Source organism: Eleutherodactylus coqui, chromosome 4 (genome assembly GCF_035609145.1).
Source record: "Eleutherodactylus coqui strain aEleCoq1 chromosome 4, aEleCoq1.hap1, whole genome shotgun sequence".
Lineage (NCBI taxonomy): Eukaryota > Metazoa > Chordata > Amphibia > Anura > Eleutherodactylidae > Eleutherodactylus > Eleutherodactylus coqui.
Genome location: NC_089840.1, coordinates 237,122,034 through 237,147,870, shown reverse-complemented (window position 1 = coordinate 237,147,870; position 25,837 = coordinate 237,122,034). Strand labels below are relative to the sequence as shown.

The following is a 25,837-nucleotide window of genomic DNA, read 5'->3' as shown; positions in this document are numbered from 1 at the left end:
GGGGTGTATCCCCAAAGGTCCCTCTTTAAGGGAGAGGTACTGTAAGGGTTGTGCTGTCTGGGATCTGTTGTACCACATAAGTTTCTAGCAGCACAGTCCCACAGGTGTGGAATGTTTAAGCTGTCTGGTTGTGATGTTCTCCTGCTAGCCAATCACCACCGGTCTGTTTGCAGATAAATATCTGCCCTCTGCCTGGTTGGTTTATCTACTTTCCTACTTCCTGCTTTCTATAGCTGATCTATATCCTGTCTGCCTCTCTGTCTTGGGTGTTTCCTGACCTTCTGTCCTGTATGAGGCTTTCTGCATATCTGCGTCTTTTCTTACGTTTATTTTCTGTCTCTTTCATGTCAGTTTGTCTCCGCTCTGTCCTGCATCTGTCTGCTGCCAGCTCCATCTGGTTCTGTCTGTGTGCCAGTTCTGTCTGATTCTGTGTATTACTCTTTCAGGGATAGTCAGGTCCGAGGTTCCAGCACGGGGCCACCTTTATCGAGGCGATTGCCTTACTGACAGATAGGCTTTTGCCATTCTCCCTGCCCTTGGGGTCAGTTGTCTTGCTAGTGTAGGGACCTGCAAGACAATGAGGAGCCTTGTAGTGGCTTGCAGGATTAAGTGACTTGGTCAATCCACAAACCAATACCTCGTACTTTCATAGCATTTCCATCTGTTATGTGTGCTGGAATGCAAGGTGAGTGTTTGGATCCTGTTGGCAGTCCGTATCTCTAGTAACGTTCGTGTGGGCCTGGTGCTCACTTGCCCACATGAACGTAACGTAGGGGGCCCAGCTGAACTTTTGTACCAAGACCCCCTAAGCCTTTACTTACGCCCCTAACACCAACAATTGCTCAGGCATATATAATAGAGATGATCGCTCCATGTAAATGGAGTTGAACAAGAAACGATTGACTTGCAAAAGTGTGGATTGGCACTCGTTCCTGCTAACCTAAAAGGGACTTTAGGGACTATGATTTCTGTGTATGTCCATGATAATGCTCCAGAATATTTGACGATTAAATATAAAAGGTTATACATAATAGCTCCTAAATGTCCTTTGAAAGTTTTACAGCCATTGATGGAAGCAGACTGCCATGTTCTCATTAACAAGCTTGAGGAAGGCCATCACGGCCGAAACGTCGCTGTCATTGTGATGGGGCAATAAAGTCTTCGTGTTACTTACATCCACGTATGCTGCCAGTCACTTCTTTTGCTGGATTATCACTTGGAGTCTCTCTGGTTTGGACTCCAGCCTGGCGTTGCATTTTACCAGCCTGACCCTGAAGCGGGATTATTTGTCTGCTGCTAGTGGAACCTTTGTATATTTCTGCATGTTCTCATAAACAAACTGTATACAAAAAGAAGAGTCCCATGACTTCGCTAAAGTTCACTTCCAGGAATGAAAACAAATGATATAATAACTGATCATTAATGACTTACCTGAGCTTAAGAAGCAGAAAATCACAAGTAAGAGATGTTACAGCTAGCCAAACTTAAAGATTCAATTTCACAAACTGGAGAAAAACACTTTTTTCCAGTTCTTCCAGTAAAATACCACACAGCACATACAGCCTTAGGGAGATGGGAAGATTTAACGATGCCTTTATCTAGGTTACATCTTAGAGCGATCACATGATAAACTGTAACGCACTATTTTGTGTCACTTTTAAAGACATGGGTGCAGGTAAACATTTCTTCTAGTGATGTTGTACAGGAGACAGGGTCCTGTTTTTCATCACTAAAAAGCAGCAATTATTGTGTGCTTTGGCTGTTTTTGAAGAGGGTCTAGTTGGGTTATGAAAATCTGACAGAACTTTGCCCTCTGCATTGAAAAAATGTCAAATGGAGCACCGAGTAGGCATTCTTAATTTTAGGCTCCAGTATTACTTCCCAGATATATGAAGCAACTTCAGCTTAGCTGCATTAAGACTGGGTGCTACTTTATTAGAAGCACCCATCTAAGTACCATATTGTACCTCCTTTGTGCTTCAGAACCGCAGCAACTTGTCAAGGCAATAGATTCCACTAAGTGTTGAAATCATTCCTTTAAACTCTAAATATTAAAGAAACAAATCCATAACCTATGTTCAGATGCCTCAGACTTAGGAGGCCATTGAAAACGTAGTCTCAAATACTCTTAGTAAATTCTGAGTACAGGACTCTCATCTATTAGCCATTAGGGTAGTCTGAAATCTGCTTATCCTTGAGGCACCCTATGAAGAAAAAGCTTACTTTAAGTATTCTTGCCCAGAAATCTAGTCATTGGCATGGCTACAGAAATCAACAGGATCTAAGGTGCGTGCCCAACTCAGTAAGCCTTAACTTAAAGGGGTATTCCGGAAAAGGGACATTGAATGGGTGAAAACTGATAGATCGGTGGTCGTCCAACTGCTGGGATCCCCAAAGTGGGGAACCAAAGCCTCCACTATTTCACAGTTCAAGTTATACTATACTACAGTCTGGCTATCAGCCTGCGTCATTGAGAAAAATGGAGCCACTGGTGCAAATGTTTTACCTGCGGCTCCATTGCCCACTACACTACAGAAATGGGAGACTGTAACATAAACTGTGAAAAATGGGTAAGGAGAGTTTCCCTATTCTCAGGGGCAGTGGGAGTCCAGCGGTCTGACCTCCAATCGATCTATCATTTTTCACCCATTCAATGGATGGGTGGAAACGAAAAGAAAACTGTCCCATCGCTAAAATACCCCTTTAAACCTCTTTACTGTATTCACAAGTACTGTTCAGCGTCTCCTTCAAATGCTTTAAAGCAACCTTCCGGGCCTGGACAAAGATGGTCACACTGCTTCTCTGACTACCTGCTGCACACTGTGTATTAGTATGCATTGGTAGTCTAAGACTCTACATGTTGCTCTGACTGGCAGCACTGCTCAAGGTGTATTTACATGGGCATTGCGAGTTGCACCTGAGAATCTTGGGTAAAACTCACATCACATAGCACATGGACACTCCATTCGTGTGCTGTGTGGGACACCAAACATTACACGTCCTTTTATAATGCAAGACTCACACAAAATTAGGACATGCCGCTATTTTTCAAACTCACACCACTGGTCCGAGTGAGAAATCGCTTGTATTCATGAATGTGTTCTTTTCCTATGTAAGTTCCATTGATAATGCAATTGGACGGAACTTGTATTGGAAAATAACCCATGTAAATACACCTGAATGATGCTAATGTGTACATCGGGTACTCAGAGAAGCTGCTGCAGCCATCGTTGTCCAGACTCGGTAGATCACTTTAATGCAAGTTTATCCTGATTGTGGCTTATGTTTTAGGTATAGATTGTATGCTTTGCATTTCCATAAACTGGGACAACCTAACGTTGAATGACACCCTTGGATTACAGTACTTGTTGATGGTGACCCATATGTGTACTGCCTTATAGTTAGCCTGGTTTTGGCACAGAATTTATCGCAGCTTCCGAAGAGTCGCATGGGATGGAATAGGCGACAAGAAAGGTCTCTATATTTTCCTCTGGACTCCTGCTATTCACCTGTTTGTGTAATCACCAGTTCCATTTATATATTGTTGTTTCCCTCATTTAAGGCCCCAGGTTCCATGCACTGTCCACAAGAACAGTTCCTTGACTTCAGTCTCCTGTAGCTTTTGCCTCTAGCTGCCTGGTTCCTAGTCCCAATAGTATCCTCCAGGATTCTGCCCATGGCTTGTTTCTGGACTTTCTTTTTCTATGTCAGCCCCTTGGACTCTGTTGTATCCTACAATCCTCCTGGTACTGATCTTTGGCTATTACAAGACTTTGCCTATTGCCTAGCCCTTTGTACTTCTCTCCTTATACTAGCTGTACTCCTGATTCCGACCTGCTCCTGGACCTTGAACACAACCTGCAATTCCTGGTTTGAATAAAAGCTCTAGTGTACATCCACTGTTACACTATATCCCGTTACTGCAGAGCATCCCATCTACAGATCCAGATACCTAGTCCTTCCGGGCTGCATAAAACCATCACAATGTTGTTTTTGCATGTAAGATAAAAAAAATAAGTTTTGTTAGCCATTAAAAGGTATCATATTTACAAGATTACTTAGTTTCTCTTGCTGATAACAATCAGATTTTGCATATAAGATGGAACCCTGCATTTGAGAGTGGGGGTAAACACAAAACTGTAGTGTGAAAAGCACTAATACTGCTAGAAAATGCAGTCACCCCATAATGCAAGAAACATACCACCACACAGTGCTCAAAATAAAACCAAGATACAATCATCACCGTTACGGACAAGTGTAGACTCACTTGTCCAACAAATCGGCTTGTCTTTGGCCTACTCCCAGTGTGGATGGCAGCTGAACTCTGGTGGTCAGAGATACCGATATATGGTAGTGCGAAACTAGCCGACCTATGAGCAATAACAGATGGAAAATTTTGACTTTTGCTAGTAAGGGAGATGGGGGTACCTCTGCCTATAAGCAGGGTAGGCATCTTAATAAGGATGACCCCATGGTTTTCATCTCAGGCCTGATCATCCCTTCCAGTACATAGGAGAGAAGCACAGGACACAGAACCAGGTACGGTACAAAGACAGGATCTGGCAGCAGATAAACGTATACAGATAAGATTACGGACAGGAGACCTATGCTGGGTGACTGGGGCAGAGTCACACCAGGATAACATGCAAAGTCAGGGAGCAGCTAACATACAGGATACAGGTCAGACAGAAAAGTTAGAGATAGGAAGGCTATGCTGGGAGACAGAGCCAAATACCAAAACAGGGAAGATGCAAAGACAGGATATACAGATAAGTACAGGAACAAGCAGACAGAAGTCAGAGATAGGTGACCTATGAATGCTGGGTGTCTGGAAAAAACACACAACAATACTCAGGCAAAGAGGAAGTGCCTCAGCCCAGCTTAAATAGCAGAGTAATGTCTGTTAAACCTGCAGCTGAGCTTAGAGCAAGGGAACTGGTTATCTCCTTCAGTGCTGGTAGAAAATAAAAACAAAGTCCATACATACAGAAGGAATAGAGCAACATCTGCGATCGCCTGGGACCGTAAGAGTGCAGCAGACACCGGTAGCTGACCTAACAATCACATTACACCTCTATACATAAACCAATCAAACCGTGTAACAACCAGTTGTTGGGTGCCAGGTCGTTAGTGTTGAACAGAGCTGGGTAAGGCTGGTTTCATGTCTGCGCTGGAACCTCTGGCTGGTGCATAACACTGGAATTTGGGTGCATGTCCTAAAAGGTCACTAAACCTTGACTTTAATGTAGAGTTACTATGAAAGTGATACAGAGAACATTGCAATCCAGATCACTTTGCACCAACTGAAAGCACAGCTTTATTCCCTCCATATCCTCAATGAGGTCATAGTGGGGGCTCATACTTCTGCTTACTCCAGCTGCTATTCGTTAAAGTTAAGGCTGCAGTTCCATAATTTGTACGGAAACATCATCTTAATTCTTAGCTTTCAAGTAAAGGACACCTATTCATTTTAATTCCTTAAAAGTTTTCACATTTCATGATATTTCTTAATGGCTTATGCTTTAAGAAGATTGTGAACAGCTGCTTATCGGCACAAGAAGATGCTGCTGACGAGCCTCAAGAGTTTAACCTGTTAATGACAGGGGAATTACAAATGTTAACGATCAGGCACCATTTACAGATTATGTGTTGCTCAACGCAGTATGTGTGCAGGCATTTTTTTCTTTCCCAACACTGCAATCATCAAAAGGGAAGGAACATCTGAAGGGAAAGGAGGCAAACAGCTTCCTTTCTACTGATCATCTACACATCTCACCATAGGTTTGGTGGGGAAGAATAAACAATAGTTACCGTATAAAACACTCCGACTGCAGTATACTTAGTTGCCAATTGAAGCATTTCCGATTTGTATTCTTGGGGGGCTCATGACCGTGGTTCTCTGCTCATCCCAGTCGCACAAGGAACGATCTCTGCTATAATGGGATTTAGTTGTAAGATGTACTGGCTTTGGACAATTCCTTTTAACCCCTTAAGGACATGGCCCATTTTGGCATTGAGGACGCAACGATTTTTGGGGGGATTTTCATCTGCACTTTTTTAAAAACCATAACTTTTTTATTTTTCCGTCTATAACGCCATATGACGGCCTGTTTTGTGTGACGAGCTCTAGTTTCAATTGGTACCATTTCTGTGTGCATATAATGTATTGTAAAACTTTTTTTTAAAAGCACTGAGAGAAAACGCATCAATTCTTTCATTGTTTTTCTTTTCTTCACAGTGTCAATCATACAGAATAAATGACACAATGCATTTTTTTCTGTGGGTTGGTATAGTAACGATACCAAAAATATAATTTTTTTAAGTTTTTCCTCTTTTGCACAATAAAACCCCTTTTTTTTGTAATTCTTATTATTTTTACATCGCTGCATAAATTTGTTATTTTTTCCATGGATGGAGCTCTGTGAAGGTTTTTTTTTGTGTCATGAGCTGAAGTTTTTGTTGGTACCATTTTGGGGTACATATGGCTTTTATGATCACTTTTATTACACTTTTTGGGAGGTAAAACAATAAAAAATTGGCATTTTATCTCCATTTTCTTTTACAGTTTTTGCTGTGCAGGATTAAGGTCTCTTGCACACTTATGTTTTTCTTACTCGTTCCTTTTAAACACAAATGTCATGGGACTTTCTAATGTTAAAAACGCACTGCACAAAAATTGCAAGATGTGTTTTTAACATTAGAAATCCCATTGACATTCGCGTGAAAAAAACGCAGCGATATCGTGAGTAAAAAATGTGCAGGAAAAACGCAAGTGTACAGGAACCCTAATAGTGTCCACAAATTATAGTACAGGTCATTATGGACATGATGATACCAAATATGTGGGTTTTTTCTTAAATTGTTAAATTTTTTTATACAAATACGGGAAAATGATCAAAAAAGCTAATTTTCCCCTATTTTCTTTTATTTATTTTTTTACACTATTTTTTTGTTTTCTTACACAGTTTATGTACCTGAAGGGGACCTGAACCATAGCAGCTGTGATCGCTATGATAAGGCATTGCAGGACTTCTGTCCTGCAATGCCTTATGGCTTGTAATAGCGATCATTAACAATGGCAAGGCAGGATGCCTGTATCTGGTGTCCTGTTACCATGGCAACCCATAGGCCCTCCACGACTACATCGCCTCCCTCTGTGAACCCTTTACATGCAATGATCTACATAGTTAGCAGCATGTGGGGGGGGGGGGGTATTTAACAGTGGGGGTCGCTGTCCTCATGTACTCCCGCTGTTGCAGCAGGAGGCCGGCTATCAGGAACTGTGATAGACATGATGATTAGTCAGTGTAAAATGTCTATCGATTTGTACTAAACTAGACGTATTATATGTGTTTTGTGACTTCAGCCTAATGTGAAACTCTGCTGCATAAGGAAAGAATTAAATCACAGTGTTATATGTTATTGCTTGAGTTCATCTTGAGTGTTTTCCCAGTCCTCCCCATCCCCCACACAGAATCTTCTTGAACAAAGAGATATCTACTTTCAGTTTCAGTTTTGCGCACGTTTGTAAGACAAAGACTTGCTTATACATTGGACTTGAGAGAAGGTGGGCAGGAAGGAGGGGGGATTCTATATGATCCGACAAATGAGAATCCTATATGTTACTGATGTAATTTGTTGCACGCCCATTGTATGTCTTGCAATAAAAGGGGCTGTCTGGGTGTTTCTCTCCAGAGCCATTTTGGATATGAGACTCTCCCGGTTTTAGACCAGCATTTGTGTCTGATCTGGTCGATGATGTCTGCACACTACACAATTTGTAAGCTACAAAATACCCCGAAACCTGCTGGAGGAAACCATATCCAGTTCAGAACAGCCGGCTCCCGCTGCTGGGTGGCGCAGACTCACTTCTGATCCCGCTCCATCCACATGACGTAAGATTACTTCCTGACGCGTTAAGAACCACGCTGCCATGACGTAACCTTATGTAAAGGGCTTAATTAGAAAGATTTTCTGATTATTAGCTCAGAGGTACTTTTAACCCTATAAACTAAGCTTATGGGCTGAAAGTAGGTGAATCATGGAGTCCGGGGATGTACGTTTTTATACGCTCAAAATACGATCGTGTGAGCGAGGCCTTAGAAGAACTCTGCGACAGGAGAAAGCATTATAGATTCCAAGTAAAGCGATGAGCTAGCCACAAAGTCCATCAAGGTGTTCTTTGTAGTTCTATGTTATGGCTACTAGGAGAGCAGCAAAAGAGACCCAGATGGCGCCTGCTAGGTAAGTATAATAAGACATCCCCCGAAAGTAAGACGTAGCACCACTTTTGTGTCAAAAATTAATATAAGACAGTCTTATTTTTGGGGAAACACTGTATTACACATCTGCTCCATTAAAGTGAATGGGGCCGAGCTGTATTACTAGGCACGACTCATGAACAAGTTTGGCACTGTCTCTGAAAAAAGTAGCCATGTTTTTCTAGTCTACTTGAAGAGGTATTCTGGGACATTTACTATGGATGACCTGTCTCCAGTACAAGTCATAAATAGTTGATCGACTGGGGTCCTCCGCTCTGGATCCCTACTGATCAGCTGATAATCCGGCCTGCTGTCAGTGCGACGGGCCATACATCATCATCTGTGGTCAGGGCCAGAAGCATAAACAGAAGACTTCACTCCCATTGAAATCAATAGGAGCGATTGCTCCCTGTTACACTTCCGGCTCTGACCACAATGAGGAGCCGGAAGTATAATAGGAGGCATCACTGCCCTTGATTTCAATGGGAGCAAAGGCTTTATTACACTGCTGTCCATGACCACCGATGGTTGTGTCCGGGCCTGCTGCGCTGACAGCGGATGAAAAGATCTAATGGGATCCCCAAGTGGCGAACCTCCAAAAATCAACTTTTTTAATTTAAATTCTAATTTTGTTGCAAAAAACATATTTCAGAAATACAATTCTTAAGTAGCAGAACGCTTTCAGTAAGATATAAGAGAAAAACAACAAAAGTGGTAATCAGCTGCACATGAAATGATGTGAAGGACAAACTGATCCTGTCCGCAGCATGGTGAGAGATTAGGACCTGGCCTTGACCGACAACTGATGAAACCATAAAGAGGAAAATTTACTAACCCTGCCATTTGCGATGCAGGGCCTGCTATGAATTACCCCGGCGCACTGAATACTCTTTATGTACTCAGTGCATTCCGGCAGCAGTGCGCTTTCAGCGAGAAGTACGGCAGATCTGGCCTAATTATACATGAATTTTTAGGTCCAGTCAGCCCCTTTCCAACAAACCTTGCCTACTTTTCAATAAAGTGGCAGGGCTGGCACAAATTGGGAAAAAGTTGCAAATCTGCGATTTACTTTTACACAAGAAACTGGTGTAAAATGTTTAGTAAATGTTCCCTTTAGTGATGAGACGAAAACAATCTTCCATGTCCTCCATTCTCACGGTCTTTAAATTTGGATCGTGGAAATCCTTATTCGTAAGAAAAATTGGTGATTTTTTATTTTAGATTTCTCTACACTTTGCAAATTGTTCCCAACATCTTACTTTTGTGCGCCTGTTCAGACAGCATGGACCCAGGCGCATATACACTGAGGCCGCAATACTGTTGCCTTCCCTCCAGCTGTTTGCAATGGGAGTGGGTGGGATGGAGGCGGAGCTAAGCACCCCTCATCTGCAGCCTGCCCATTGCAAACAGCTGGCGAGGAAAGACGTGGAAAGAAGAGGGAGGGAGTGTAGCAGTCACGCTGCTAAACTCTGTCCCACCTCCCTTCTGTGGCCGCTGTCATTGGCTCCCATAGGAGCCCATGCAGTGGACGACGTATTCCAGACAAAAAGATAGTTCCAATACTATCGTTTCGGCCCGGCGTGAGAGCACCCACCTCTATGTTGGCCGGCTGGGCGCTTTTACTTTGCGGGAATACGGCCATGTGATCAGATGCATTGGAATCCAATGCATCAGATCATAGCGTATCCCGGCCAGCTGTGAAAATGGAGGCTTTATGGGCCATTGTGTATAGCATTGTACATTAATCTGTAAGGAATTGAGTATGCAGTACGTTTTCCCAGATGAGGAGAGGCCTTCCCTCCAGTGGGAGAACAAGCATTTTGTATAGAAGTGAGAGGCCATGCCTTAGAGATCCCATATCAGATCATGAACGCTCAAAAGCTATGAACAGTCTGTCATAGCCCACCGTCGGTGGTGGTGCGGCCAAAGTAGGAAGTGTCGCAACTAACATATGGACCAATAGCTAAAAGCACAATAGTGATCAACTGTTGATCATCTATCTTGAGAAGAAAATCAACAATAGGAAGAGTTCCAGAATAACTTATTAACTAAAACACTGGAGTGGGAAGCTTCAGAATTGTATACATTTCTCCAAAACCATGACGTGTAGTAATAGCACAAACCTCCTGAGCTAGGATTTAAAAGGTGGCTGCAAGGTTTCAAAACGGATATAAAATATCCATTTCACAATTAGAGAGGATCCGTCAATAGATGTGTACTAGTGGCAGCCATGGAGCAATTCGTCCCCTCCTTCCTAATTCCATTAGAAGACCTGATGTGCAAATGTGTGTCCGTCCCTCCCCGCTGATTGACCAAGAACAAGCACCTGATGCACTCAACAACTGCTTTATGAGAAAGCCATTAGCCCCCTCCTGATTTCTATCATAGATACATTATTAAATGAGTTACGGTTATTCCCAATATATTCATTAGTCTCTGAAAAATAAAAACCTAGTGGTGCTCAAGCAGAATGTGCTGAAGGCCTCAGAAACAGGAAAAGACGCTGGACGTAATCAGATCCTGGTCTAGAGTTTTTTCACTAATCTGTTCCTATATGATTCTTGGCTAATTTCCTCCTTTTATTTGTATCCATCATATGAACCAGGAAGTAAAACATCACCTAGGGAGGTTGTGGGGGGTGGAGGGGGGTGGGGGGAGTTAACCGCAATGCAAATCAACTAAGCAGACAGGTTGAACAGGAAAGACAGCACTAAACTTCAAGACATTGCTACTTCAATGTATTCCATCTTTCCTTTGGAAATCAAGAAAAGTAAGAGTTATGTTAAAGCAATCTCAGAAAAGGGAAAGAAAAAAAAAAAAAAAGCCAAAAAAACTGATACAATTACTGCAACACATCTCTTTTTCTGAGAATCTAAATCTTAACTAGTTTCCCACTTTTGACTACTATATAAAACACTGTAAAATCAAAATGTAGAATATTCAACTAGTTTGTCCAGGATTAGAAGGGGGAAAAAAAGGGTTTGCTGGTTTTCCAAAACAGCACCACATCTGTGCATAGGCCATGTCTGGTATTGCAGTTAAATTCACTTGTATGGTGATGGACTTCAATCCTACACCCAACCCATGTACAGATGTGGCACCATTCCTGGAAAAACAGTAGACCCCATATTTTCCAGAAACTGCTTTAAAATGGGGAAATTGCTGAGATTTTTCTTCAAGTAGAATTTTAAAGTGCTATATGGTCTACAAGCATCTAGTTTAAAGAGATCGCTCCTGTCAAACCAACCTGATCAGCTTCTATAAGGAGGGAAGTTCTAATCTGGATCGGGGAGAGTCACTGTATCTTGTATATGTCAAGTTTTGCAAAGTCTTTGATACTGTGCCTCATAAAAGGTTGGTATATAAGATGAGAATGCTTGGTCTGGGCGAGAAGGTGTGTAAGTGGGTAAGTAACTGGCTCAGTGATAGAAAGCAGAGGGTGGTTATAAATGGTACATACTCTGATTGGGCCACAGTTACTAGTGGGGTACCACAGGGGGCAGTATTGAACTCAGTTGTTTTTCATATATTTATTAATCTGGTAGAAGGATTGTGCAGTAAAATACTAAACTGTGTGAAGTAATTACAGAGGTCAGTATACGCTTACCAATAGACCTCGATAACCTGGAAGCTTACAAAGAAAAGTGGTAAACGACTAAAGAATTTCTATGCTGCTCTAGCGTTATTGGGGCACAAATTGTTGGCATGCTCTATTTCATCTAGCTGAATGTGGCGACTTTCTTATCCTGTAAGAATGGACTAATCTGCACAGCCAGCGTATCTTCTGTCCGTATGACATCATGTGAAGGAAGATACGACGTGTCTATATGTGTTAGATATAGGAGCCACTTGTGTCTACATTGTCGTTAGCCGTTTAGTCATTGGCGACCCTCGGTTGTTTTTCGGTTCTGCACCGCTTCTTTCAGTTGCGTGATATCCATGCCAGTATCAGCTCTGACAGTATCAGCCATCGTGTTCTTTGGCGGCAGGTCTTCTTTTGCCACTGATCTGTCCAAGCATTATAGATTTTCCTAGCAACTCTGCTTGCATTACATGACCCAAATACACGAGTGAGTCCGGTCATCTTCCCGTCCAGTGATATATTGGGTCTTAAACGATTCCGGACTTCTCTGCTTGTTACTCTCGCCATCCGGGGCATACACAGCAGCTTTCGCCAGCACCACAGCTCCAATGCATCAATTCTCCGATCAGCTTTTTTCGCAGTCCAGCTTTCACATCCATACATGACTATGGGGAATATGATGGTTTGCACTATCCTGCGTTTAGTTGCTATACCGATATCCCTGCATCACTCTTCGCCCCCAATGCCATCCTATATTTTATCTCTGGCATAGATTCTCCCGCCTGGTCAATTTTTGAGCCAAGGAAGATGGAGTCTCGCACACATTTTGTGGCCTCATTGTCGATTTTGATTTGAATTTGGCCATTTTTTGCAGTTGTCATGATTCTAGTCTTCTTTAGATTCAGCTAGAGGCCCATTTTTTCACTTTTAGTTTTAATCTTCCATATCAGCTGCTTCAGACCTGCTTTCTGAAAACAGAGTTGTGTCATCCGCATAATGGAGATTGTTGAGGTTTCTGCCACCTATTTTCACCTTTATTTCCAATTCATCCAGGTCCATTTTCCACATGATCACTTATGAATATAGGTTAAACAAGAAGGGTGAGAGGATGCAGCCCTGTCGGACGCCTTTGCCGATCCCAAACCAATCTGTGTGCCCATACTGTGTTCTCACAGTGGCTTCTTGATTGGTATAAAGTGATTTTATCAGCTTGACTCGATGTGCCAATACACCCAGCTCTTGTAGGGCCTGTCATAGCTTGTCATGGTCAACGCAGTCAAAGACCTTGATGTAGTCGATGAAACACATGTAGATATTCTTTTGGTATTCTCGAGCTTTTCCAAGGTCCTTCGCAGGTTTGCAATATCGTCGTGGGTGCTATGTCCTTGCCGGAATCCTGTCTGTGCATCAGGGAGCGCCGCTTCAACTACTGATCCCAGCCTTTCCTGTATTAGTTTACATCATTTATATTCAATATTATATATTACTACTATTGCTTGATGTGAAGGTAACTTTAATGCATAATATAACAAAAGATTATAACAAAGCTGATGCCGTGTCAAACGAATAGGCAGCTACCCCTTCATTAAGTAGTAACTCTCAAAGCCGATATAATCAAACCTTCCAGTAAATTTGTCCTTCATGTACGGCTAGTTCTCTAATAAAACGAGATAGAATTCTGAGAAAAGCGCAAGACTGGATGGCGTCACAACCAGATCGATGATCGGTGGATTCCACTAGGGCACGCGAGACGTAACATTTGTGAAGGTTTTACACCCTCTTGTGGAGATTCAGTAAAACATGTTCTTAGAGGACAATGCGTAAACAGATGTCATATCCTAACAAACTGTATTCTGACACTAATTACTAGTCTCAGTAAAATGATTTAACATATCGTTGCCCGTGGAAGAAGAGCAAACTACTTAAAGCAACCCTTCCGCCTTGGTCAAACCAAGATGGTCCCTTGGCTTCTCTGACTTCCTGCTGCACACTATTCATTGGTAACATAAGATGCTGTTCTGATTGCCCAGCGCGCCGAACGTGAATTCTTTATGTTTACATTGTTATATCACCCAAGACTTTCTTGAAGTCACCAACTGTTTCTACTAAAAAAGCACAGCCATAGATCACAGGGTCACATGTCTTCACCACATTTTAAGTGAATGTGTTCAAGTTGCAGACTCCTAAATTGCTGTGACTTGGCAAGAAAACAAGCAGGTCTCGATTTCCCTATGACTCTTATATTGTGGTCACAGCAATCTGCAAATGGCAACAAGATCACATTCATGTCCACTACATGTTATGCAGGCAAAGTGATGCTGCGACTCTGATTGGGCAATGTGTCCCGCCCCAAAAGTCACTGCTTGGTCCTAGCCTAGAAGCAGCATGTTGTTAAATGTAACAGTCTCAGATATTTAGTTTACTAATTGTTATAGTGCAGTCTACACAAAATGTAAATCCTTAATTACAGACTGAGTTAGGCTGGTCTTAGACAACCAGATTTATATTGCATGGATGATCTGCAGCAAAACGCGGCAACTGGAAGACATGAACTTTCGATTTTTCCTTCAGACCAGTGAATACAAATTGCGTATTCCGTGAGCGGAAGAAAAATCACAGCATGCTCTATTTTATCCTGGACTCTGCATGGACGGCCTCCATTGAGATCAATGGAGGCCGTCTGACCCTCAGCCCATACGCAATTAACACACTAACAAAGGTTAAAAAAAACAAAACGCATGACCGCCTGCGAGCCTCTGTAGTACAGTTTAATGAGGTACGCAGGGTCATTGCCTGGGCTCACAGCCAGAATCCACTACGGGCCTCCCGCGTACAGAATCAGACTCGGCCTCCGTTGTCTTTTGTAAATGACGAAATAAATACAACAAAATGTTTAATTTCGAGGTTTTATAAATAACCACTGTAAAATGAGGTATAAATTAAAGTGCAACTTTCATATAAAACAAAATTCACCTAGATATACAAAACACACAAAGTAATTCAGCAAGAAGTAGCATATCAACATGGAAATAAATTGACATTGCAAATTACCCCATCACGGTTGAGTTTCTTAAGTTTTAACCCTATAGAAAGCAGCTGCAGACAGACCTATTTAAAGAGCACCGGATAGCGGATGCGCACGCTTTACTTGTATTTACTGTATCTTGTCTTTTTTTTCCCAGAAGGCTGCACTGTGCCGTTCTCTTAATCCTCCTAAAAACGTATGAGTAAATTGGTGTAAAGTTAGACAAGATGCCCAGACTAATCATACAGCATGAGCCAACGTGACAAATTTGGCGCATTTTTAGATTGCCTTGTCTAAGTTTGCACTGTCTAAATATTAGATACAACTGAAAAATTTGCCCCGGTTAACTGTGTCCATAGACTGAGGTATTGATCGTGCTGAACATGAGTAAGTGCTTGGGCGAGGCACAAAATGATTTGTTAGAAAGCACTGTAGATGGGGGGGTTGAGGAAAAAAAATTCTAAAGTCGACCTTTTCTAAGAAGCGATTCCTGAGACTATGTTGGGAAAGCAGCCCTGCTAAATGATCCAGCTTTCCATTACACTACCGCAAGATTCAGCACCGAACACCGAGGACGACGTCAGCGAGGAGCAAAAACAATTACCAGAAGTACGTGAAAGTTGTGCTTCATCGCACAAACAGACTAAGGCGAGCGCATCTGCATTAGTTATAGACATTTTTTTCCCCCCATCAAAAACATTGTTACGGCCGATGAAGCGGTTTTATTTTTGTTCTGCTTTGTAAGAGAAACGGTGTCCAAAAGTATTAACGGCGTCATAAGCAGTACCACGTAACTCTTCCCAGCCAATCCCCAATTACCTAAAGAACTCCGCAGAACAAGGAGGTCCATTATTTTTCTATTCCGGTACCATAACGATGTCCATATATGAACAGGTCAGTCATAGGACCAGGTTAAAAGCAGTTGTCAAAGTTGTTTTTACTTTGCAAAATCATGTCCCTCACGTAGTTACACAACAGGCATAAATAAACTCACCTCTCCCAGGCCTTTGCTATTACCACACCACTGCTCGGTTTTCCACTCCCTGTCTTTGTGGACAGGCTTCAGTGAGTACGGGATATCCCAAGCTGCTGAAGCCAATGACAGAGCTCAACGATTAAAAGTCGAGTCCTGTGATTGCCTGCAGCAGTCTGTGATGTCTCGTAAACATGTCGTCACGGACAAGACCCGCACCGGCGATGCAGCACACAGCAGGGAGAGACAGCATACATGTCTGTTTGTTAAGGTTACTGCATGGGGCACATGGTTTTGCAAAGTTTAAGCAACTTAGAAATTATTATGAATATTAATTCTCAAAAGCACAGATTTAAAAGAACAGAGGCAAATGCTTAATTTTTACCTCAATGTAGTGGTTATCTACAGTACATCACTGTATAAATGCAAGTTCTCCAAGTTGTGGGAGTGAGCAAGGGGGGAGGGGGGGGGGGGGGGGAAGAGATCTCCCCTCCGTTCCCCCCTGCTCTCCCCTGCCGCTCCCCGCCCCCCGAATCTTTTCTCCCGAGCGGGCAGGTACTCGCTAAGGACAATGCTCGCTCATCTCTAATTAACATCAAAATAGGATGGGGAAGGAAAGAATTTGTGTAGAAGGTGCTGAAATATTGTAGGTTATATGGGAATATCCGTTCTGCAAACAGTATGGGCTGTGGTATTTAAAGTGCAAGTCACTGCCCCTACCATTTACTATTTGTTCTGGTATCGTTATAGGTCATAGAGTTGGACAGGTTTAGAAAATTAAGTCTGCTTTCTTCCTGAAACAGCACCAGATTGAGCTGTAATTCCAGACCCAGCTCGTTTGAAGTGAATGGGGCTGAACCGCAACACAACATGTAAACTGTAGACAACTGAGGCAGTTTTTTGAAGAAGAAAAAAAAAAAAAAGCAGTTATGTTTTTTTTAACTAAGCCTGTACAACCCCTTTAAACCATATTGGGAAGTGCTTGTTCAGTAGTAAAAGTAATTTTACCTACGTTATAAAGTTATAAAACAACACAAATAACTTACGTTCTTCATTAAATCACATATTTACCATTATATGTAATCTTAATATGAAAAAAAAAAAATTTAAAACGATACCAAAATGTATCAAAATGTTCTATGTAACAGGTTAGGCAAAAAAATGGCACATTCTCTATATAATATGTACAGAAAAGCAGACAGTAAAGCTCTTTGGGTTGAGATGGACACTAATTGTCATCATAAGGAAAATCCTGAGGCTCATCGCTGATATTTTCTTGCGAGCTCTGGGGGCTTGAACTGTCACATACTGGCTGCCAGTAATCATGAAGTTTTCCCTGGATTAAAAAAAAAAAAGAAAAAAAATCATGTAAATACAGTAAACACACGTGTGACCTATATTAGAGGTAACATGGAGGACTTCCACGAGCTACCTGAATTTTCAACAAGTTCTCTAAAATACACCAGGTTCTCCTTACACTCTCAGTTGCTGCTATCTGCACCCAGTTTCAGGTTTTTAAGTTCTGAATTTCAGGTGGTGTTCCCCCATTTTTCTGCTGGCCAGCTGTTTACAATCTACTTTTAGGCAATGGACATGTTGCAAGCCTACCATTCTGCTAGTAGTTCACTGTCCTGTACTTCCTTTCCCTCACTTCACATGCTGGACTGCGCTGTGTCTAGTCCAATCAGCAAGGAGGAAGTTTTTAAATGCCCACCCCTCTGCTGTCCCAGGATGATTGTAGAAGTTGGGCGCTCAAAAACAAATCTGATCAAGTGGTTAGTAAACCAAAATGTTCACACAAACATGCTGTAAAAGCAGGAGAGGCAGAGATTGTGGAGATTGCACACACAGTGTTTGCAGACCTGTCAGCCTGTGAAAGCAATGAGAAGTCTGTGAAGACAGCCCCTCTCCCAAACATCTTAGCATCTCACTTACTACAGAAGCTCAATACCTAACAGGCAGTGGATTGCAGAAGAGCTGGGATACCCCCATTGGCAGCCACTTCAAACTTGATTTACTATGGTAAAACAATGTTTAATTAAAGTATATTACAAGACTAATAAGAAATGCACACAGGCTATTACATGCGTAGAAGTTGTCTGAAATGTTAGCGCCCTGTTAACATTCTTTCAGTGGGACAAACATCTATTGTATACAGCTACCGTCAGACAGTCTTTTTTTGGTAGAACCCCCCAGAAAAAAATCACATGAGTTTAACTGATGCTAGTGTTTTTTTACAGCCATTTTTCAGTCATGTGTGCATTTGCATATTTTACTATTGATCAGAAGCAAACATCCGGACATGGCGTTTTTTTTCCTCTTTAGCCATTAAAATGTATCTTATCTACAAAATTACTTTTACTTTTTATTCCTGCACATGTAACTTATAACTGCAACAAAAAACACAACATGAAAATGCACTTGTTAAGCCTGGGTTCTCACACGCCGGATTCCCGCCGGAAATCTCGCGGTTTGGCCGCAGCGAAAAACCGCAAGATTTCCGCCGGCAGAAGCGCTGCTTCAAAACCCGCGGCACTTAGCCGCAGGTTTTGAAGCAGCCCGTCCGCTTGCTCTTCCGCTGTGGCCGGCGCTCCCATAGAGGAGAGCGCGGCCGCAGCAGAGGAAGAAAAAGAATCAGCATGCTGCGGCCGGCTAATCCACGCCGCAGTGCCGGCTTTGCCGTCCCGTGTGGACGAGATTTCTGAGAAATCTCGTCCACATGGCAGGCTAATCCCGGGATTAGCGGCCGCGGCGAAATTCCAGACGGAATTTCCACGGCAAATCCGACCCGTTTGAACCCAGCCTAAAGGAGTTACTACTGCTTGTTACAGGGTATTCCCAACAGACAAAAGCATTTAAAGGGGCCGTCTCCACAGGATACGGGATAAGTATCTGATCAGTGGAGGTGTGTTCACTGGAACCCCTACTGATGCCAAAAATGTGGGACCCCAAGTATCCCAGAATGAACTGAGTGGCGGTCATGTGCTTACGCTGCCACGGCATTAAAGGGGTTGTCCCGCGCCGAAACGGGTTTTTTTTTTTTCAACCCCCCCCCCCGTTCGGCGCGAGACAACCCCGATGCAGGGACGTACAGACAGCTTACCGGAGCGCTTACCTTGATCCCCGCGCTCCGGTGACTTCTATACTTACCTGTGAAGATGGCCGCCGGGAACCTCTTGCTTCGTGGACCGCAGCTCTTCTGTGCGGTCCACTGCCGATTCCAGCCTCCTGATTGGCTGGAATCGGCACGTGACGGGGCGGAGCTACACGGAGCCGCTCTCTGGCACGAGCGGCTCCATAGAAGACTACAGAAGACCCGGACTGCGCAAGCGCGGCTAATTTGGCCATCGGAGGGCGAAAATTAGTCGGGCTCCATGGGAACGAGGACGCTAACAACGGAGCAGGTAAGTAAAAAACTTTATAACTTCTGTATGGCTCATAATTAATGCACAATGTATATTACAAAGTGCATTATTATGGCCATACAGAAGTGTATAGACCCACTTGCTGCCTCGGGACAACCCCTTTAAGTTCAGTGAATCTACCAGAGAAAGTTTCAAGGTTAATATAAAAAAAGGACTAGTTTACCTGATTTGGCCGAGAATAAAGCAGCAGCTCCTGCCATCTACCATGTATTCTGGCAACTAAATCCTTCACCTGAGGGAATAAAAAATAAAAAAAATAAAAAGTCAAGTATTGTTTGTGCTAAGGGACAAAAACAGCCCAGTTCTTCCAGCCTTAATGTCCTCACGTGACCCTATATTATCTCATATTAGAATACAAACTGTGGTGCTGTGGAGACATGAGGAGCATGCATGGCCTTATAAGTTTCCTCACACCTTCTAGGTGCTCTCCCCAGGTAGAAACTGTACACCTTCCGACTGATTTCCTGAGACATATAGAGATCCTTCTTATGTTTCTCAGTCACTTTCCCCTCCTACTCAGTGTCTGGTTGCAAGAAAAACTGAAGCAGAGCCTCTCCCCTGTGTACAGTAGGACACAAAAATGAAGCCACAGCTTGACCAATGTCCCATTTAGACGGCACGAGATTCGTCTAGAGGACTGTACGAGCGCCGACATCACCACTAAGGTCGTTAGCGCTCAAGAAGAGCATTTAAAAAGGCAGAGAACATTGCTGGTTTGCAGGCTTCTTGCTCAGCACTTCACAATCTATGAGAAGCGCTGAGCGTTTATATGCAGCGAGGAGCCAGCGATCCAGGGATGATTTTTATGCTAAATGAAAAAGTCAGCGATAACAAAAAGTGAATAGTAAACAATTTTTTTGCATTTATACTGGACAATTATAGCTCATTTTCGTTCGTATGAACAAATTGAGAAATAATAATCACGTGTAAATGGCACTTAACCCTTTCCAAACCAATTTATATTCTGGTTTTCATAGGGGGCTTACGCTTTTTCTGCCGTTATACAACGGCGCTATCTGCTGGCTAAAGTCAGTACTGCATGAGGTGACACATTGGATAGGCTCCAACAGCAGAGAGGCTGGCAATATACAGTAAGAGAACCCGGACGGACGTCTTCCAACATCAGAGCTGTACAGCCTTAAATCATAATGTCTTCAGAGGTCAGACAGTGGATTGGAAAGGGTTAAGCCCTGTCCGCTGACATTTCCCAAGCAAGAATGGAACAGATCAGAAGGAAATTAACCCCCGTGTTTCTAACAGACTTTTACAGGACTATATCAGGAAGATGCAGTAATGTTTGCAGTGAGGGTAAGATTATCTATGATTTACTTTTTTCTCTGGCATTTCTAGGTTTAGCATTTCTTTAAAATTACTTTCATATGAAACAAGCAAATGCTTAAAGGCGTTCTGTCATTGGAAAACAAAAACTCTACACTCACCTATTCCTCCCCAGGCAATCTTCTTAGTGGATCTTCAGTCTCCTGCGGTCCCCTCAGGTCACCTCACCTCAAGCCAGCTGATTCTTCTTCTTCCTGCAGGGCAACATACGCTACATCACTAGTGACGTAGTGCTCACAGCCTAGCAGGGAGTGCTGAGCTATTGCTGAGACTGTGCATGCACACTGTCTCTCTGCAATACTATATGAACTCTTGCGGCGAGACAGCATGCATGCTCAGTCTCTGCAATAGATCGGCATTCCTTCCTAGGCAGTGAATGTTACATCACTAGTGACATAACCTACACTGACCTGCCGGAAGAAGAATGCCGAGAATGGATGCATTATAACAAGAAGAGGAGGATCCGGCTGGCTTGTGGTGAGGTGACCCAGGGGACTGTAGAAGATCGGAGAGGAGAAGATGCAGTAAGACGACAACCTGGGAGGAATAGGTAAGCAGGTTTTTTTTTTTCTTTTTTAATGACAAAACCCCTTTAATGTCCAAAACCCAAGTAACGTGACAACACTACTCATCTAGGATTGCAAAATACAAACATACAGGAAACATTGTACCTTTGTACGGTAGAAATATCTTGTATCTTCCCGAATATCACTTTTGATGTGCTTCTCCAATTCAGTGCATAGTTTCTGCAGATATTTCTGTACCGAAAAATTGTAGTTAAACAAAATATATGTACTTCAATATACATTATGTGAACATAAAGGTACCTTTACAGGGAGCGATCATCGCCTGAATGGTCACTAGAAACAGCAAATTTGGGCGACAGTCGTCCTATGTACATACGGCTGCCGACAGGGCAAAGAGTGACAAATCGCTCATCCATTGGACTCACTTAGTTTATAGTTCATCTAAAAACCAAAGCGTCTGTCGGCCGTGTAAACAGGATTTATTCAATTTTTTGAGCGACTGCCTGCTTACTGTGAATGGAGGCGGGCGAGAACTATCCTCGGCTCGCTCCAACTCCATTCACAGAAAAGCAAAACAGAGAAGCGATAATCGTCCCGTGTATAGGGACCTCTATTCTGGTCTATGATGGCACCAGTTACACACGCAGTATTACACTTACTCTCTGTATGGAAGGTGGCTCATCTGAGTTACTTGCATCGTTTACGAGATGTAAAAGGCTAAAGGTCCGATAATAAGCCTGGAAAGTAAAACATTGGATAGGAAAGTCAGATGAAAACCAATACTCCAAGCTCTCATATCACTATTAGTACAAGGTCTGTAGTCAATACGTGCCTAAAGATGGTGAAAACAGCACATTAAAACAAACTTTTAGATTATCTAAAAACAAAAAAAACAACAAACAAAAAAAAAACACATAGTATATATATGAGGGGGTGTGGAGGGGCTGATAAGTCTTTGGCTTTTTTACCTTAATTTGTCTTCACATCAATTAAAGTTTTATCACTTGAAAGCTGACTCTTTACAATATACTTTTTGGGCAAATTTTGCAACAATTTCATGTGCCATTCTTATGTTATGCAGGTTTGAAGACGACATGGCACAGTCTGCAGCAGATTTCACTGCAAAGAAGAGCAGAGCGGCGATAAAGCTCCTGCTTCTGACAGGAATGTCGATCAACGACATTCATGGTTTTACGATGAAGACTATTCCAGAATACCTCCAATGGTGACCATTCCAGAAACCGTAGATGATATCCATGACATGATACTGGAAGTCTGTCGAATTTAGGCTGCCTGTCCACGGGCATTGCGGTATCCCACGGCAGATCTCCGCTGCACGGGCGCAGGCGTGGGTAGACGGATCTCGTCTGACAGATAGGCTGACCGGAGAATCGCGGCAATTCGCAGCGTGCTGCGAATTGCTGGTCGAGAGCGGAAAATCACAATGATTCTCCGCTCGGTGACAGGGGGTGGGCGCTTCAGACAGCAGAACACGCCTGGATAAATTGAAGGAGCCATTGAAGTTTTAAAGGCGTGGACAGTTGATCTATGGTGTCGTGTTTTTACACAACAATGCCTCATGCCACACGGCAGCTAAAACAGGCTGACCTGGACTTCGAAGTGCTGGTTCATCCTCCTTATTCCCCTTATCTGACACCATCGGACTATCATCTGTTTTCTAACTTGAAGAAACATCTTAAGGGAACCAAATTTGCCTCCTTTTCTGACAGAATTACAGCAGGTGACATATTGTGTGCTGCCCAACCAAAGGAATTCTTTCTGGATGGGTTGAAGAAGTTGCCACACTGCAGTAAGCAGTGCACTAATATTTGAGGGGAATAGAATTTCATTGTTCTAGGTCACTTTCCTGTGGCCAGAGTCAAGGACTTATCAGCGCGCCCCATCATATAAACTGCTCAAAGAAACTAAGGGAATACTTATATTGAAAAAAAATTTTAAAAAAAATAAATAAAAAAAAAAATAAATCACACATCACAAAGTTCAGCACAGCATCTCCACTCATGTCTGTCATGTGCCCAGTGTGAACTCGCTCACTATCTGTTGGGAGAAGAGGGCATAACATGGTGGACCTGCCAATTCTGCTGTTCTGTGCAGCACACACTAAGGCCTCTTCTCTCTGCAGCTCCGGCACTTGTTTGCAGTCTTCAGCCACCGCTTTCTGGTCAGGAGTTTCATAAATCCTGCCTCTAATTGGTTCATCGAGCGCTGCATTGATTGGTTCTCGAGCGCCACGGCTCAGCCAATCACAGCCATTCAACGAAAAAAAAAAAAATGGTCTGCATTCCTTTTTTGGGGGATTGTCTTGCTGTCACCTCTCCAGCACATCTGCTGTCACTTTCATTTGCACTAAAGCAGGTGAAACTGACTCACAGTCACTTATGCTTCTTAACTGGACAGATTTTATGTCCCTGAAGTTTAAGGGACTTTGAGTTATTCTGGTATGCTTAAGTGTTCCCTTCATTTTTTTGAGCTTTTGTGTATATAAGCGTCTGCATTAGGAGGATGCTTCAGGCTTTCTTAGTCTATTACCTCTTGGTCCAAATCAAGTGAAGTCTTGGACATATTTTCAGGACATTTTTGCATTTCTTTTACCAATGAAGACGGCCTCATTTGAGACATTAATTCGCTTAAAAGGACCATCTGGTAAGAAAAAAAAAACAAAAAACACAAAATAGGTTCAAATGAGAGAACTGGAGTAAATTTCCACTTAAGGTGCCTGTAAACAAAACGATTATGGTACAAAAATTGTTGAAAGAGCGAAAGCGTGCGATAATTGTTTGGTCTAAACGTGAGCCAACATCCGAACGCTGAATAATAATTCACTTTTCGTTCATCGTTCATTTTATGCGGGAATAGAATGAATGACGTTAGCTCGTTTGGTTTAAAACCGGCAATCATTCAGTCCCTCTCATTCACTTATACAGAGAATGTGAACGACTAAATGATTCTTAAGGATTCTTGCTTGAATGAGCCAACGATGTATCTACCGGTCTAAACAGGCCGCACAATAGCGAAGAAGCTAGCGGTTTAAGAGATAAACAGCTTGTCTAAAAGGACCCTTAGATCCATGTTCCATGGGAGGCAGAGTCTGGACAGTTGTACCCTTCAGACAACACAGCAATGTGTAATGATTTCCAGTTTCAAGGGGTTTTCCCCACTACTAGCGGTTTATGGCCTATCTTCAGGATAGGTCATCATTAGCAGATTGGCAGGGGTCTGACACCTGGGACCCTCAGGTGATCAACTGTTTCTCCCAGGCTGGTGCCTTTATGTAGTGAGCAGTTTGCTTTAGGAAGAGGATGGCTCCGTACATCTGGACTAGTATTGCAAGCCATGTCCCATTCACTTCAATAGGACTCAACCTGCAGTGCAAACCCAGGCCACTGCGAAATGTATGGAGCTGTCTGCTTCCTGCAGCAAAACAGCTCAGTACATAAAGACATAAGCTTGGGGAAACAAGATTCCTGGGGGACAGAAGTGAAACAACCCCTTTAAGGCCTTATTTATAGGGCGGTATTGTGATCACTATTTTGCTTCAGTATTTGTACACCAAAAACAGTAGAACCTACAGAGAAAAGTTAAAATGCTTTGCATCTCTGATTTTTCAACCCACACCTGACTTTGGCTTGCAAATACTGATACAAAATACCAACCAGAATACTGCCATCTGAATAAGGCCTAAGGCAAAGTTACCATGCTGTACGTCATTTCCATAGCAGATACCACAAATCTACAACAAAACCACAGACTCTACTGAAGATTGAGAGCGAATTTCAGTGCATAATCTGCACTGAAAGTCCTCTACAATTACAGAGAGTGTGTAACTTTTCCCTGAGGCCCCCTGTCCGCTGGTGAATACACGTCCACGGAGCGGAGAATCATTGCGATTCTCTGCGGACAGCCTATCTATCAGATAGGACTGACCGGCGGAGATTCGGCGGTGGCTCCTTTTGGACTTCCCAATGCCCATGGACAGGGGGCCTTAGGCTCACTGTTCACACTGCAGCTAGTCTCACAACAAACAGCCTTAGGCCTCATGCACATGGGCGCACACTGATTCCGCGTGGATAATTCTGCACGGAATCGGGCCGTAACCGTGGCTGGTGACCCCTGCATACCTGCATTTTTTTTCATTCTCTGTACTGTGGATGGGCCAGTGGGTCGGATGGCTTCCATTGACTTCAATAGAAGCAGTCCGTGTGGAAAACGTACCTAAATGGAGCACGCTGCGATTTTTCCTCCGCGGGTGGGAATCACAAGTGATTTCTGCTCATGTGCACGGAAGAATCACTTTTACATTGCATGTTATGGACGGACATTGCTGCAGAACCTGCGGGCAGACGCCCGCCGCAGGTTCCGCAGCAAAAATCCGCCCGAATGCATTCGGCTTTAAAGCAATAGTAAAACCTGACAGAAGGCTGCGGCCATCCCAACACTGCTGAAGGCAGAAAAGCAGATACCTACCTGAGAATCATAGTCCAGTGGAATATCTGTGCAGTTTCCATAGAGAATATTGGACATGAAAATTAGGCTGAGGTGTTTTCGCAGCTGTCTGAAAAATAAAAATTGAGGTAAGACGTTAGAATAAGATGCAATTACCATTAAATTATGCCACAGTTGTGTGTAATACTAAGGAAAAACAATCAACTGCAGGTGGTACACTAACGACAAATATTAAACCACT

At 42.9% G+C, this 25,837-nt stretch overlaps 1 protein-coding gene across 2 annotated transcripts in view; it reads right to left on the bottom strand.

Moving 5' to 3' along the window:
- Positions 1-14,736: 14,736 nt before the first annotated feature.
- Positions 14,737-25,837, bottom strand: part of SLF2 (SMC5-SMC6 complex localization factor 2) — a 34,282-nt gene continuing 23,181 nt past the window's right edge. For both annotated transcript variants that reach the window (XM_066600929.1, XM_066600930.1), the window contains exons 14-19: positions 25,618-25,705; positions 23,683-23,793; positions 21,792-21,869; positions 21,277-21,363; positions 19,431-19,499; positions 14,737-17,178 (exon numbers count right to left, since the gene is read on the bottom strand). In XM_066600929.1, coding sequence (XP_066457026.1) covers positions 17,071-17,178; positions 19,431-19,499; positions 21,277-21,363; positions 21,792-21,869; positions 23,683-23,793; positions 25,618-25,705 — 541 coding nt within the window. In that variant the 3' untranslated portion in view covers positions 14,737-17,070. The remainder of the gene's footprint in view (positions 17,179-19,430; positions 19,500-21,276; positions 21,364-21,791; positions 21,870-23,682; positions 23,794-25,617; positions 25,706-25,837) is intronic.